At 44.0% G+C, this 17,036-nt stretch overlaps 1 protein-coding gene across 2 annotated transcripts in view; it reads left to right on the top strand.

The window, feature by feature from the left end:
- Positions 1–206: 206 nt before the first annotated feature.
- GPT2 (glutamic--pyruvic transaminase 2) overlaps positions 207–17,036 on the top strand; it is a 28,165-nt gene continuing 11,335 nt past the window's right edge. Inside the window, exons 1-4 of one of the 2 annotated variants that reach the window (XM_026714007.2) lie at positions 207–432; positions 1,185–1,590; positions 13,917–14,006; positions 15,133–15,241. In XM_026714007.2, coding sequence (XP_026569792.2) covers positions 1,369–1,590; positions 13,917–14,006; positions 15,133–15,241 — 421 coding nt within the window. In that variant the 5' untranslated portion in view covers positions 207–432; positions 1,185–1,368. The remainder of the gene's footprint in view (positions 433–1,184; positions 1,591–13,916; positions 14,007–15,132; positions 15,242–17,036) is intronic. The other variant, XM_026714008.2, reaches the window with a different exon arrangement.

Here is a 17,036-nt window from a genome sequence, read left to right on the forward strand (position 1 = left end):
GGAGATGTAGTTTCCTCTCCCCCTTCCTCTGCAACGGCGGCCCCGGGGAACTACAAGCCCCACCAGGCAGCGCATCTTCGGCTGGTGCAATCCTCCACGGCCAGCTGTGGGGAGAGGGCCCGCCCGCTTGGGCGGTTTCGCGTCCAGCAGGCGTGGTGGTGCGGGCGCCCAATGGGCTTTTTTCCCCCCCTCCAGAGCCGGCTTTCGCCGCTGAGTCGTTTGCAAAGGCAGCCAGGCCGGTCGCTCATTGGAGAGCTCCGTGGGGCGCAAGTCCAGCCAGCGCCGCCTCTGCCCCCCCCCCTTTTTTTTTGCATGCTGAGGGGCCGAGGCTGGAAGAAGCATCGGAGCCATTCGGGCGTACGCTTGCTTAGCTCTGCTTGTCCGCTTTTGCAAGCGGAGATCTTCTCTGCTTCTCTCAGGACGTTGGTGCGGGTGAGATGTGGGGCGAAGAGCGCCTTTGCAGCGCTGGGGAGAGGTGGGGGGTGGTAGGGGAAGAGGGGAGGGTGGCTTCTCCTCCCCACCTCCCCATCCCCGATTTAATCTTCTCAGCTAAAGGAGAACCTTTGAAGCTGGCGTTCAAATAGCAATAGCCCTTAGACTTATACACCCGCTCCATGTTGCTCTACTGTTTTCTGTAAGCGGGTTTAGAGAGTCAGCCTATGTCCCGTCCCCCCCTCAACAATCTGGGTCTTCATTTTACCCACTTCGGAAGGATGGAAGGCTGAGTCCACCTTGGAGCCAGTCGGGATTGAACTGCTGGCTGTGGGCAGAGCCTGCAATACTGCACTCTAACCATTGTACCAGGAAGGAAGGAAGGGAGAAAGGGAGGGAGGAAAGAAGGAAGGAAAATAGCACTTATCTACTTATCTACTTATCTACAGACTTATCTACAGCTTCACAGTGCTTTAGAGCCCTCTCTATCCAAGCGGTAGCCAGCCAGCCTCTTGCCCCCCCCCCAGCAATCTGGGTCCTCATTTTACCCAGCTGGGAAGGATGGAAGGCTGAGTCCACCTGGAGCCGGTCAGGATCGAACTCCCGGCCGTCAGCAAGAAACGAGGAGCCCTCGGTGCTTTCTGAGCTCGGCTGGATTGCCTGCAAGACGTTTCAAGACCCCAACTGAGTAACAGCCTCGGGACTGGCTCGTAACCTTCTCCTTTTCTTCGTCTCCTTTTTTTTCCTGAAAGGCACCATGCATCGCTTGTCGGGGCTGAGCAGGGAAGCCGCCGCTGCTGTCGCCGCCACCGCCACTCCCCTCGCCTCCCCGAGCGCCGAGCCGAGGCCGTGCGCTTCCTCGCCTGGCTGGCCACCGGCAAAGAGCCGCGCCACCGACGGCCGCTCAATGCCCCGCGCAGCGTCGCCCAGCCTCCGATGGGGACGGAGCGGCGACCAGCCCGGCTGGGTCCGGGGTTTGGCCTGGCTGGCTGGAGCAGCGCCGCCGCCGAAGCCCCCGCGCTGCAGCTGAAAGAGAAGGCGCCTCGCGAGAAGATCCTCACGTTGGAATCCATGAACCCGCAGGTCAAGGCGGTGGAGTACGCGGTGCGGGGGCCCATCGTGCTGAAAGCGGGCGAGATCGAGAAGGAGCTGCGGAAGGTAGGTGGCTGGTTGGCTGGGCATCTTATCCTTAGGGATGGGGTTCTGGGGGTTTTTTTGGGGTGGGGGTGGGGGGAGAGGTTTGAGAGTTCGGGACAAGGTTTCCACCGGTGGGATGGGGAGGGGTTGCTGGTTGTGTGCAAGGCAGGGTTGTTTGGAAGAGTCCCGCATCACCGCATTCACACGATAGGCGAGTACCGCTCCTTTGCAAAACCGCAGTAGCCGAGCGCACCTGGGCTTTTAGGACACTTTATACTTGGAAACGACCTTCCCCTGCCCCCCAGCCCAGCCCTGGCCCGGTATGAAGAGGGCTGGGCTGCCAATCCTGTATTGCCTTCCGGTGGGCGACACCCGCGGGACCCCGACTTGAAGCCCCCCCACCCCACTCCCCAGACGTGCATGCGTGGGGAAGAGTCGTCTTGGCTGCCGCCCCCCCCAGCCACTCCTCCGCCGCTGCGGCTCTTGATTGGGGCAGGTGAAGCAGGTTGGCCGGCCGGCCTGAGAAGGCAGCCAGCATGCGGCGAAGGAGGGAGGCGAGCCGGGAACGCCCCGGCCTCGAACCCTTGGCCAGAGTTGCTGGACAGGCTCTTGCGGGCCCTGGGATCGGGGACCGAGGCTCTTTTAGGCGATTCTCCCACGACCCTGCCCTTCTCTGTGCTTGAGGACCGAGCCCGGCTCTGCATCCAAAGATCCTAAAAATTAGAAACAACTAAAAAGCAACTAAGATGGTTTAGCTTGAGCAGTATGAAAAGCGGTTGCAGGAATTGAGGATGGCCAGTCTAGAGGGGAAAAAAAGGGGGGCTTAGGGTGGTACATGATAGCAGTATTCCAGTACTTGAGGGGCTGCCCCCAAAATGAGAGGGTCAACTTATTTTTCAAAGCACCAAAAGGCAAGAAAAGAAACACTGGATGGAAACCAATCCAAGAGAGAAGCAAGCTAGAATTAAGGAGAAACTTCCTAACAGTGAGGACAATTAACCAGTGGAACAGCTTACCACCAGAAGTTGTACGGCAACTTGACAGCTTGAAGACTTGGGGACTTCCACTCCCAGAATTCCTCCTCCAGTCATGTTAGCTCAGGAATTCTGGGAGCTGAAGTCCACAAATCTTCAAGCTGTCAAGTTTGAAGACCCCCCATTGTAGGGGCTTCATCCCTGAAGGTTTTTAAGAGACTGGCCAGCCAGCACCTGTCTGAAAAGGTATAGGGTCTCGTGGTTGAGCAGGGGGTTGGACTAGAAGACCTCCAAGGTCTCTTTCATTGCTATTCTGATTGATGAATTATGAATTATTGAATTATGCCAGGATAAAGTACGGGTAGTCTTTGCCCTTAAGTCTTGTTTGGTTAAATATCCTGGCTTCTCCCATTAATTTTCTGGCATTTATTTAAGGGGAGATACCCAAGAAGGCTCCGTTTTTTTGCTTTTGGACATGTTGTCTGTCCTTTGAGTTGGAACTTGAGGAAAGAATAGAAAAGAAGCAAGAAGGATGAGTAAATGGAAAGAGGCAGTCAACTCGAACATGGCCCAGCCTTGTAATAGAGTGGGATGTTTTTTCAGTTTTCTTGTCCTGTAATATTTTTGCTAGGCGATTACGCAGGATTCGTTCTTTGAGAATAAACAATCAAGAGAAAAGCAAACAGCCACCTCCCATCTTCTGGGTCAGATACTTGCATAAAAACACAATTGCATATTCCTTAGATATTTACTTTTCTTCTGATGTAATCTCAGGTTTCCTTGGCCTTATGTAACAATAGATAACTAGTCTATACTTTAGATCTTGTTTCAATGCAAAGTTAACCCTGGAGGGTGGACATTATTATTATTATTATTATTATTATTATTATTATTATTATTATTATTATTATTATTATTATTATTATTTCTTCTTCTTCTTCTTCTTCTTCTTCTTCTTCTTCTTCTTCTTCTTCTTCTTCTTCTTCTTCTTCTTCCTCCTCCTCCTCCTCCTCCTCCTCCTCCTCCTCCTCCTCCTCTTCTCCTCCTCCTCCTCCTCCTCCTCCTCCTCCTCCTCCTCTCTTCTTCCTCCTCCTTCCTCCTTCTCCCCTTCTCCTTTCTTCTCTCCTTCTCTCCTTTCTTCTCTCCTTCTCCTGTCCCATCTGTGGCTTTTGCCCTTAAGTGTATTTTGCTTGGCTCTGTCAATGGAGAGGGTTTTAAAACTTGTTTCTTTTACAAATAATTAATTTCAAGGCACCGTTTTCTCTACCCTGGTTGAAGATACTGGTAAACCTTTAAAGCCAAATAATTTATGATTCATCGAGAACCTTGGAACATGTCTGTAGCTCTTTAAACCATTAATAGGAATTTATTTATACTCTTTATCTTATAGAAGATGTCCCAGATGGTTTTGTGCCCTGCAGATAATATTGAAAGCCGGTTTCCATAATAAGACAGTTGCAGTCTATACATCTGCACAGCACTGAGTGGAAAAAGGTAGTAAACCAGCATTAGTGTCCCTAGGGAATTTATTCCTGTGTAAGCGTTTCCATTGTGGGTACACCAGGGTTTACATTAACCTCCAGCTGGCTAGATTCACAGAACATAGGTCAAAATCTTGCTGGAAACTAATCAAGGGGAGAAGCAAGCTGGAATTAAGCAGAAACTTCTTAACAGTGAGAACCATTAACCAGTGGAACAGAAGTTGCCTTCAGAAGTTGTGGTTGCTTCATCACTGGAGGTTTTCAAGAAGAGACTGGACAGCCACTTGTCTGAAACGGTATACGCTCTCCTGCTTGAGTGGGGGGCTGGACTAGAAGACCTCAAAGGCCCCTTCCAGTTCTATTCTCATTGATTGAAAACCAAGGGAGTCATAGAATAGAATAATATTAGTGAACACAGATATACCCTCATGATTATTTGCAACACCCCTATGACCATGTCATCAGAATTTAGGAACCTGGCAACCAGCTTGTATTTATAATGGTTATAATAAGTGTTGCATGATCATTATTTGCAACCTCGCAAGCAAAGTCAGCAAGGAAACTGGAATTGGCTTAACAACCGTGTGATCCACTTAATGCCCCACTCACCTGTACCACTTAGCAACAGAAGCAGTTGCCATAAGTTGAGGACTGCCTGCCGATGGAGCAGGAATTTGCAACCTTCCCAGGGGGCTTCTGACAATAGGGGAGGATGGATTTCTTTTACAGCCATGTTCTTAATGACTATGGTGGTGCAGTATTCAAATCTCACCAGGCTCAAGGTTGACTCATCCTTCCAAGGGTGGTAAAATGAAGACCCAGATTGTTAGAAGCAATAGGCTGACTCTGTAAATCACTTAGAGAGGACTATAAAGCAGTATATAAGTCTATTGCTCTTCCTTCCTTCCTTCCTTCCTTCCTTCCTTCCTTCCTTCCTTCCTTCCTTCCTTCCTTCCTTCCTTCCTTCCTTCCTTGTACAATGGTTAGAATGCAGTACTGCAGGCTGACTCTGCCTACTGCTAGCAGTTCGATCCTGACTTGCTCAAGGTTGACTCAACCTTCTATCCTTCTGAGATCAGTAAAATGTGGACCCAGATTGTTGGGGGCAACAGGCTGACTCTGTAAACTGCTTAGAAAGGGCTGCAAAGCGCTGTAAAGCAGTATATAAGTCTAAGTGCTATTATTTCCTTATTTCCTTCTTTCCTTCCTTCCTTCCTTCTTTCCTTCCTTCCTTCTTTCCTTCCTTCCTTCCTTCCTTCCTTCCTTCCTTCCTGGCACAATGGTTAGAATGCAGTATTGCAGGCTCTGCCTACTGCCGGCAGTTCGATCCTGACTTGCTCAAGGTTGACTCAGCCTTCCGTCCTTCCGAGGTGGGTAAAATGAGGACCCAGATTGTTGGGGATAAGAGGCTGACTCTGTCAACTGCTCAGAGAGGTCTGTAAAGCACTGTGAAGCGGTATGTAAGTGTAAGGGCTTATACTATGGCAAGAATGTCATAAAATCAGGCATGACGCACTGAATGACTGCATCACTCAGCAACAGAGGGTCCAATCCCAATTGTGGATGTCAGTTGAAGATTTCCTGTAAATGCACAAGGAACTGCACTTAGTTCATTTCCTGTGCTTGCTACTCTGCTGTTACCTACCCCCCACAAATACTCACTTAGCTATTGATTGCCCCACTTCTTTCGTTAGTTAACAAGGCCCTGACCCTTCACCTTGACTCATGGGCTTGCTATGTTTGAAGGACTTGTGCCTGCAGATAAAGGAGTGCTCAAGCATGTGAATTCCCATCTGTTTGGTTTTAAGACACCTGATTATTGGGCCAGCACTGTTTGAGAGAGAGTTGACTTTAATTCTCTTGAGTTTACTTCGGTCTTCGGTCTTGTGATGCCGCCTGGATATTTATGCGCCAGGAAGAACTAACTTGGCTGAGCATTTTGTTCTAAACTGGATCACCTAATCCAGCAATCTTAATATTGATCAGCAATCATTCTGAAGCCTAGAACTTGTTCCCTTGGCAGTCTTTCAGTGCATGGATTACGTTTGAAAGGCAGTCCTTTGGTATTTATTAACCATAGTCATCCAAAGGGATTTTGGTCTTAACTGTTGGTTGGATTTGTGCATCAAGCTAAGCTAACATGCCACTAGATGTCTTGGACATCATGTGCTGCAGGAACCCAGCTTCTGTGGTTTGCAAACCACGGTTTATGAGTTAACTTGATACCCAAGCCTAGATCATTGTCGGTTATTTCATAAAGGCTGGCTTTAAAATGGCTAAACCTGATGTGTGAGTGCAAAGTTCCAGAATAAATTACAAAGATGTTCTCCCTTTTTAAAATTCATCCGGCAGGATTGAATGGCTAGCAGTCTCTGTTTAGGCTGTCCCTATCTAAGAGCCTCCACATTCCCAGAATTGTGTTGTCAGTGTAAAATGAGACTGAGATACCCAAAATCAGCAATTAATGTATTTACAAGAACCTGGAAAAGTACAATATGAAAAACAAGTTCTAGCAGGAAAATCTTGCTTTCATTTCTTGCTCTGATGCTCAGCTTCTTCTTTCGGTGAAGCTAACATTTTGTGTCAAAGATTTTTTGTGTATGTTTCAGCCGTTGGAATCTACAGTTTACGCTGGACGCTTGGCCTATAGCTGCCCATAGAATTTTAGTCAGTTGTAACAAGGGGGTAGTGTTGTTTTTCTAAAGGGTGGTGTTGGCTGCAGACTTCTCCAACCAAGAGCCCCTCAAAAGCTTCCCAGCCTCTGTTTAAAATGTTGCTTATAATTTTTATAAGTAGTTAATAGATGAACCTGTCTACTTAATGATACTTCCCCGGGAGATTTTTGGCAGAGGCTTTGCTGGACATGATCAACTTGTAGGATGGAATTCAGAAGACCTCAAACCTAGCAGTGTTTTGATTTAACAATTCATTGAAACCCAGCCTAGATATTTCTAAACATGGTTTATGGCTTAGTATGCTATGTGGACCCAGCTAATTCCATCTATTGCATAGTAGGGCAATTAATAAACCTAGTTTTTTAAAAAAATCTTTTTCTCTTGCTAAAAAAAATTGCTGTTTGGATCATGTCAGGTCCTTTGAGGACATATATGGAAGCATGCCAAAAAAAACCCATGTCTCAGCCTAAATCCAAAGCTATATTCCTGAATACGTAGGAGAGAAACAGAGACTTGATTGTGGTATGTTGCATTTGTTCCTTGTGTTATGGATTGGCTTTAAAAGTGAGATAAAGCATTTTAACCCCAATCTATTATGTTACAATATTATTAATTTAGTTTTCAAGAGGAAACTAAATCAGATCAGCAAGAACAAAATTAACAAATAGACTGAGGATTGTACATTATGTTAAATTGTAGTTGTAGTTTAGCCATGGGTTAGTGAAAAATTGCAGAGAGCAATGATTCATGCATATCTTGTGGCCGATAAACTGTGGTGACTAGGTTCAAACTATGGCTTAGCCACCTGTAGAAATAACCTTGTAACACCACTAAGCTTTTGTGGATAGCAGTCCGTTTACAGCTTTTGCTCTGGGAAGTCCTTGGGGCTCTCTGAGCTTGCTTTCTTCCAGACATTTCATTACCTAACTAGGTAACACCATCAGTGCTAGAAGGGAATGGGATTTGTTCTCTTTTGCCCTACTCCTGGATACCATGAGGGTCTTTATGATTAACAAGTGGTTTTTGTGGTCGTTCTTCAGCAGAAAAGCATGTTTGCTTTTATATTTTATTTAATTTTTTTGCCAATTTACAGCAACTTGCCATCTCTGGTGAAGCTTCTAACTTCATGGTTTCCAGTGACGTGAATTCAGTGCAATGAATCAGAAGACTCTGCACAATTCTTAGGGCCGTTTATGATGTAACTTTTGGTTGTTCGACCTTCCCTGGTTGTGAGCATTATCACTTTGAATTACGCACAAGCCTTACTAGTGCAAACAACAGCCTGCAAAATAAACAGACCTTGTTAACATCTGCAGAGTGATAACAGGAGTTTTGGGTGTCAATGGTTGGCAGACCTACTTAGGAACAATTCGCACTGAACTCTTAGAAGGTTTTTTTTTTTCCTTTCCTTCCCCCTCCCCCCCACCAATTTTTTCCCTTTTACTCAGTTAATCTCTATAGAATGGTGGCATGAATTGTTGTTAATTGTAAATGTTTCTCTGAGTAGCCAGTCCCACTGAACGAAAGGAGCATTGCTTTGTAGCGGAGTCTTAAAAGTTGACGCTGCCTGGAGTTAGGCAAGCTTTGTTTAATTACAGTTTGTGAATCAGCTTCCAGTGACTGGGGTTGCAAAACTTGCTAACCCGTAAAGCACAGTGGCTGGATTCCCAAAACAAGCTAAAAATGAAAAAAGTCAGTCTGAGTGAACCAAGTCTATACTAGGGTAAAGGTTTCCCTCACACATACATGCTAGTCTAGTTTCCGGATCTAGGGGCTGGTGCTCATCTCCGTTTCAAAGCCGAAGAGCCAGCGCTGTCCAAAGATGCCTCCATGGTCCTGTGGCCGGCATGACTAGGCGCCAAAGGCCCATGGAATGCTGTTACCAAAATGGTCCCTATTTTTCTACTTGCATTTTTACATGCTTTCGAACTGCTAGGTTGGCAGAAGCTGGGACAAGTAATGGGAGCTCACTCCGTGACGCAGCGCTAGGGATTCAAACCGCCAAACTGCCAAGTTTTCTGATCGACAAGCTTAGCGTCTTAGCCACTGAGCCACAGTATGATATTGGGCTAAAAGAATGCCATTGAAATGTTTTGCGTACTTCAATTTTGAGGCTGGGTTTACAGGTAGTCCTAGACTTATGACCACAATTGAGCTCAAAATCCACTCTATGGATCAGCAGTCTCCATGTCCCTCTCTCTCACACTGCTTCCTTCAGATCTTCCATGGTCATCCTGGTGTCATCCTTCATAGTGTCCAGCCAGCAGCTACGAGGGTGGCCCCTTCTCCTTTTTCCACAGATCACTCCTAACATGATTGACTTTTCAAGTGAGTCAGCTCTTAAGACATAACCACACTTTGCATAATCCTGATTTACTTTATAAACTACTGTTGTGGACAGTAGTTAAAGCATATCATGACTTAGGATGTTCTGCGAACCCAACCGATATTTTGGGATTTTAAGTAAAATGTTGAATGTGCTCTGTACAAGATCTATCTATTTTTTTTTTTTCTGGCAAGATGGACAACATAGACGTTTAATCAATCAATGCATTTTTAAATGGTAGCTTTTTAGCAGCTGGCACTTAAGTGGAAATACCGGAATGAAAAAGCAAAAAATAAATAAATTTGTGGTTTAGGCTTTCACTGCTGGAGATGGGAAGATGTTCAACTGTGGACTTTCCACTTGCCTTTCACCCAGGAGCCCCTCAAGGAGAAAAATTGGCAACTGTACTGCACAGAGTTTGTTGTTCTTTGCAAGAGAGAGAGGGAGAGAGAGAGAGAGAGAGACTTCATAAATGAAATTAGCTCTCCAAATTGTGCTGAACTTCACATTCTTTTTGGGGAGGGATGGCCATTATATTCTCAGTCCTGCTGTTCTTACGCTGTTGGAGAAATTCTTTGCTAGAGTTTGCTTAGATTCCTAGGATCTTCAGTATTGCATTTGTGGCAGCCCTTGCCTCTTAAACTGTAACTATGCACCCTTGGATGTTTTCCTTTGGAGGAGAAAAAAACATTCTCTTGATTCCAGCCTTTGTACTTCGTAACGGGGGACCAAATAAATAGCTCAGCTTTTTGGATCACGAATAGCTTTGAAAACTGTTCTGACCCAAACCTTGTTCCAAGGAAACCAACACGAAACGGAGGTAACAGCAAAACCTTTTAATGATTCTTTACGAATTCCCTTCCTTCACGGTTAAAAGGCTGTTTCAAACTAATTGTCTCTGATAAGAATGAGCCTTGCCAAGGTTGTGCGAGGCTGCCAAGAACACTAGATAAAGTTGCCAAGAAATATTTCAGACACAATATTCCAAACACAAACTAAGAGAGTCCGAACGTCCACAAGGCTCGAGTGCAAAAACTTCTTTGCTTCCTGCAAAGAACTCCGGTTTCTCAGCTGGCTTTTATATTTTGAGGGAGGGACCATTACCTTGCAGCCTTACTCCCGAGTCGTCCGTGCTGCTGCAGCTGCTCTTTCCTTCAAGCAGTCCTGTGCTCATGCGCACTGGGCACAGGCTCCTCGGGGAATTCTTCCTCACTGCTGCCAGCCTCCACAATCTCTGAAGGCAGCATTCCACTCCCTGATAGTCCTAGCCCCATCCCTGCATCGCACGCAGGCCCCTCACCTGAGTCCTCGCTCTCCGAGACCTCAGCTGTCTGCACCTGCTGTTGGCAAACCATAACAACAACCTGATAGAATAACTGTAAGAACATCTCCCACTCTCTTTCAGATATTGCTGCTTTGCAAAATGTTTTTTTAAGGTACTAACATCAAAGGAATGCTTGATTGCTAGTGTTTGTTGTCAGCCAGGTGTTCTCTTATTTGATTTTGGTGGGCGCAATTTTGTGCAGTAGGGTAATCAGTGTACACATACTTCAGTGTGTATTTTATATCCCATAAAGGCAGAAACAAGCAGGGTATAATGTGATGTTAGAATAAAAACATGATATTTATCCTTGAAAGCGTTTTCTTTTATTGCTTTTATAAATTTAAAAAATGCAGGCCCTTCCATGTTTCATCTTCTAGATTAAATGTCTGTTTTGACTCTGCTTGGTACTTCCCCTTGAAAATATACAAAGAAAAATTCTAAAATAAAATAGCAAAAACATGATGAGATTTACATGATATAAAGCAGATATTAGAAATTTGTATGTTATAATTTTAGAATGCACAAATTTAATGTTTAACGAGATTTCACATAATAACTATAAGACTTAAAGGTGCTGCACTCCGATTGACAATCATAGGGGGAATTTTGCTTTTTAAGAATATTAGAAGAGAATATATGAAATTGTAAACAAGACGGACGAAAGTATAAGTATAATGAATAAAAAGATGTAGAAATTTAGGCAAAACAAATATAATCGAATAAGAAGAAAATGAGATAACTATAAAAGAAAACTAAGAGAAGTAAAGGGAGAAATAGTGAGAAATTGGAAAAAGAGTAATAAGATATGAAGTAGAATATATAAGAAGAATATGCATATGAAATTGTGTCTGTATGGAAATGTGATAACCCGGAACCATGCTGTACTCAAATAAGATGTTTTATTTGTTTTGTTAAAACTCAATAAAACTTTACTAAAAAAAATGTCTATTTTGATTGGCCCCAATTATGTCTGCAATATATATTTGTATTTGTTCAAGAAAGAAGCATCTTTCAGGTTTAGCCTGGAAGGAAAGGTATCCTTTGATAGCAAAGTTTTGACTTCCTCGAGCATTATTGAGAATGATAGAGTTTGATAGAGTTTAAATTAGCATCCCAGTGTCTGTCCTTTGTTGACTTCATTTGTAGGATAGCTTCATGTCTGGCTAAACCCATCAGGGAAAACACCACTGTGATTTTTGCTTAGTGTTATATCCAAACCAAAGTTCTTTATTTATCCTCTGAAGCAGAATTGGAGCCGAGGTTTTGGTTCACAATTCTGACTTGTTAGAGAACAAACAATAGCATCGAAGTTAAAAATAAAGTTTGGAGACTGAAAGTAAGATGTGCTTCTCTCTTTTCCTGCTCTTGATTACTTGTGATAGTATCAGTTACGTTATTCAGGTTATTCTTACACCATCTGGTATTTATGCATGTTCAGTCTTCGGTTTCTAAGATTGCCACCCTCATGGGTTGGTTGAAATATCATGTTGTGTTTAAACAGGTTTGTTTAGTTTGTTTGAGTTAAGCCTCCAAGTTCAGGAATGTGGGTTAGAATTTGCATCGTCTTGTTTTGGAGGATTTCCTCAAACAATCATTTGCTGTATGTGATGAAACTATAGATTGCTGCAAATAATTAATTGGGCCCTTATTATAAGGAGAAGGTAGAAAGCTAAAACCTAGAAGAGAGAGAAACGAGCAAAGGCAGAAGAGGAAATGGAATGTAAATAGGCAATAAATAAATTTGTGGTCCTTGTAAAGAGTTCATTCTCCTTCTGTAAATAAATTTTGTTTTATGGATGTAGACAGAAATTATTTACATCCTGCAATAACCATTCAGATCTGAAGTTGTTACTGCAGTGAACTTATTCTCACCGTAAAAGAGAATAAGTTTAGAGTGATATCAGAGGTGGTATTCTGCACCTTTATAATTTTGGGGTGGCATCAGTGAGATTTTAAAGTACATTTATGCTCCAAGTAAACGTAGATGTTTTGCTATTCCTTAGCATGGAAATCCGGTTCCGCCATGTTGCATAACACCTAACCAATCAATTGCATGGACAGTCCTGATTTTATCACCTATATAATTTTGAATATTCTCGTCCTGCAGCAGTAGGGAAAATAACAGCACCATCATAACCTGTTCTAGTCTACTGAACCTCAGTTGATTGACTGCTGTCCGAAGTTAAATGGACTTCTGGACTTAAGACCAACAAGACATCTGGTTTATCAAACCAGGATGTTATTAAACCAAGCATGGAAAGGAAAAAGGATGTACAAGGTTCATAAACTTGATGTCCCAGGACTTCATACCCAGGACTTCCCTGTGGCCACTATGGTCCATTTCAATGCATTTCCTAAAGTGACAAAGCATGAACAAAGAACTCTATATGTCCTACATTGACTGTGTAAACCAGGGGTCTCCAACCTTGGCAACTTTAAGCCAGGTGGACTTCAGTTCCCAGAATTCCCCAGCCAGCTTTGCCAAGGTTGGAGACCCCTGGTGTAAACCATTTAGAGAGGGCTGTAAAGCATTATGAAGTGGTATATAAGTCTAAGTGCTATTAAGGAAAAATAACAATACCTTTATTTTAAAGAGCTGCTTCACATTATTTGCTTTTAAGGCCACCAGTGTTGATTCAAGTCAGAATAGAGCTGGAAGGGACCTTTGGAGGTCTTCTAGTCTAACCCCCTGCTCAAGCAGGAGACCCTATATTTTCTCAGGCAAGTGGCTGTCCAGTCTCTTCTTAAAAACCTCCAGTGATGAAGCAACCACAACATCTGAAGGCAAACTGTTCCACTGGGTTAATTGTTCTCACTTTTAGGAAGCCTCTCCTTAATTCCAGGTTGCTTCTCTCCTTGATTAGTTTCCATCTGTTGTTTCTTGTCTTGCCTTCTGGTGCTTTGGAGAATAATTCGACCCCCCTCTTCTTTGTGGCAGCCCCTCAAATCCTGGAACGCTGCTATCATGTCACCCTGAGTCCTTCTTTTCTCTAGACTAGCCAAACCCACATCCTGCCACCGTTCTTCATATGTTTTAGTCTCCGGGCCTTTAATCATCTTACTTGCTGTTCTCTGCACTTTTTCCAAAGCCACAACATCTTTTTGGTGACATGGTGACCAAAACTGGATGCCGTATTCTAGGTCTTGGTTTTCCTAAGGTTTTCTAAAGCGGTACTGCTGTGGGGCGGTCTGTACACAAAGGCTGTTTCATGCAGAACCAGGAATCCTGCCCACTTTTTCTGTGATTTGCTACATTCCTAGTATTTATGCGTGGCGGCTTTTGTCCTTCGTAAAGAGTGCCCTGATGTAACCGTTTCAGCTGTTGTGACTTTTTCATAAAGTCATAATCGTTCAGGGATATTGAAAATAGCTTTTGGAAAGGAGGGGAATAATGATGTGAGAGTACCATGTTACTAGCGCCTGTTTTGAGGACTGATCCTCAAACCTTTTAAGTGATTTGCATACAAGAGAAGATTGGAACGGCTGATGGGTTTTGTGTCCTGGTTGCGTTGTGTTCCACCAAGCTTGGATTCACTGCATCACAAGCGTTGCTTTTTCTCCCTTCAGGGTATCAAAAAGCCTTTCACAGAAGTCATCAAGGCCAACATTGGTGATGCTCACGCCATGGGACAGCAGCCCATCACCTTCCTTCGACAGGTAGGTGTTACCCTGCTGGAGGAAGAGTAGACTTGAAGAAAGGCAACTGAAGTCATAAGGTTATCCCGAAGTGGACAGCTGCGTCTGGTTTCTCCAAACTGGAAATTAAAGCGAGGAAGGGGAAAAAAATATCAAAGCTGCTCACCTGGATTGGGTTTTTTTTTTTTTTAAGAGACTAGGTGGGATACCATCCCAGGGAAAGGCTGCTGAGGGTTCGGGAGGGTTCGGGAAAGCCCCTAGCTAAGATTCTGTGCAGTTAGGAGGACCTCCAAATCCCACTCCTGTCTGGCTTCACCCACCCCACCCATCTCCTCCCAGGAGTCCCTACGTGCAGGGGTAGGATTCTACCGGTTCAGATCGGTTCTATAGAACTGGTTGTTATGATTCTGCGCAGTTTGGAGAACTGGCAAATTGTGCCCCTGGCTGGCCCTGCCCTTCTCCGCCCTCCCCCCACTCAGTCCTTATTGCACATGCCCGACATTGCTGACTGCGTTCTCCCCTGCCCGGTCACTCCTTAAGGTATTTCTTTTTTCTCCCCTCCCAACGATCAGCTGTTCCGACGATCAGCTGTGCTGGGATCCTCCTCGCTGTCTTACTGCTTCCTCTCGCAGGCTTCAGAGAGTTCTCAACTTGCGGCCACAAGAGAGCCTAAAATATCCCTCGCTAAGCGAGGCAGGAGGAAGCGAGTTTTGCAACCTTTTTGCCATGATTCTTAAGCGAATCACTGCACTTGTTAACCGAATCATGCGGTCGTTAAATGAATTGGGTGTCCCCCATTGACTTTGCTCGCCTGAAACCAGATGGGAGAGTTATAAGTAGCGATTTCCTGACCCCAGAACAGTTCAACCATCATAAATACATGCCAGTTGCCAAGCCCCTAAATTTTGACCATGTGACCAGTGCAGATGCTACAACAGTCCTAAGTGCCAAAACCATTTTCTTAAGTCCAGTTTTTTCAGGGCCCTTGTAGCTTCAAACGGTCGAAGAGTTTACAACGAAGAGTTGTAAGTCAAGGACTTCCTGTAGAGCGAGATTAGAATCATTTGACAGATTGCACTAATAAGTTGGGTATAAATCTGTGTCCCGAGGAATTCATCTCTTTCCATGTGTTTTCTGGGCGATGTAGGTGGTGGCCCTTTGCACGTATCCCAACCTGCTGGACAGCCCCAGTTTCCCAGAAGACTCCAAGAAGAAGGCAAGACGGATCTTGCAAGGCTGTGGAGGCAACAGCTTAGGTACATTGATCACTTTTTCACATTAGATCCTCGCCGTCTCTGTTGGCAGTCATTCTGGACTCTGAAGGTAGAAGAACAGAAGATCTGACTTTTTATTAATAGCTGACCAGCCGTGGTAAGGCTGCTGTAAAAGCTGATGCAATAAGGATGAATCAGCATAGGTATTGCCGCTTTAAGACTGAAGATGGGTCCCACAGGGTTTTACCACTTTAAGAAGTTGTCTATATATGTAAAGCCATGTAAGGCCAAGTATCTCTCTTTCTTTGTGTTCTGTCTCCATTCTGGTTCTCCGTGCAGAGTAAAGAAGATTGCTTGCTTGCCAGGTATTTGTCTACCATGTATATTTATGTATAGAGCAGTTTTCGATATAAACCTAGATGCAGTTTGAAAATAACCAGATGTTTAATTGATAAATTCCCAGTACAGTAATGCTCTTTTATTTTCTTCCATTTTCCTACCTATTTTACCTTCCACCACCCATTTCTTTTCACCCTGAAGTTATTTAATTTCTTATTGCGTGTGACTTAATGAATCAATTTGGATATGATCCCGTAGCTAAACATATTTGTATGGCGGCTGGGGAATTCTGTGAGGTGAAGTCCTCACATCTCAAATTGGCCAAGCTAAGGGATCGCATGCAAATTGGTTTATTGTGTCGCAAGGTTGAGAAATACAGCTATAGCCTGATGTGTTATGCTCATTGTTGACAACATCGGTTCAAGATGTTTCCAGCCCACTGTGCCTAGGAAAGAGTTAAGCTGGAATAATTCACTGTCAGAAATATTTAGAAATTTTCCAGGAGAAGTGTCTCACAACTTAACATTCTACACAAATGAAACACACCTCTCCCATCTCAAATTGGAAGACCAGATGCTAACTGAAATGAAAGAGTAGCAACAGGGCCAGTCTGAGTCTCTTTTTCCTTCTAGTCGTTCACCCAGATCCTTAGGTTCACACATATTTTTCTAAGTTTCCTTAATAACATTTAAAACTCTAAAACTAGTTCAACTTGATATATAAGGAAGTATAATTGGACAACCCTGACACAATATGTATATGCTGAGGTATGTGGTGTCTTCATGTCTGAGAAACAAGTCCTGTTTTCATTCTTTGCATGCAAGGTTGAGCCTCCTGGGATTATTGGAGATGCTTTGATCAATGCATCTTGTCATTGATCACTCTGATATCAAAACACACAAAAAACCCCATGTACTATTTTGATATGAGAAAAGGATGTCATTGCTCCTTGTCATTATGGCAGGGCCATGTTTGGTAAATCTTTCCTGCAGTAAAATAGTTCCAAATATATTCCAAAATTCCGAGATCCAGACAGCATCATAGAGTGCACAGAAAAGTTGAAACACTCAAAAAAGAAATATCTTGGGGGCTCTGTTTTTTTTTTAAAAAAGCACCTTACAAGATATAATTGAACCATAAAACAGAACATCAGCATTCTCCAAATTATTACTCAAAGCTCTCTGGGTCCCTGTGTGTCCTGGGTATATTTTTATTCTGTTTGTTGTAAAGGACCAACTTTTGTTCTCTCACTAAGAGGAGTGTGGGAGAACTGTGACTGTGAGGGTTCTTAGTGCTCTCTGGATGTGGTGGTTTCTTGCAGACGTTTCATTACCAAACTAGGTAACATCATCAGTGCTCATAATGAGCAATGTTTGACCTCAGCTTGAAGTGACAAACGTTACCGTTTGATCTGTTTTGGTTTCAAGGCAGAGACAGAAGGATGGGAGAAATCTGACTCAGATTTAATCTTTATTCTTTCTCAATATGTTAATTGATG

Source organism: Pseudonaja textilis, chromosome 11 (genome assembly GCF_049901715.1).
Source record: "Pseudonaja textilis isolate UNSWEBS1 chromosome 11, rPseTex1.2, whole genome shotgun sequence".
Lineage (NCBI taxonomy): Eukaryota > Metazoa > Chordata > Lepidosauria > Squamata > Elapidae > Pseudonaja > Pseudonaja textilis.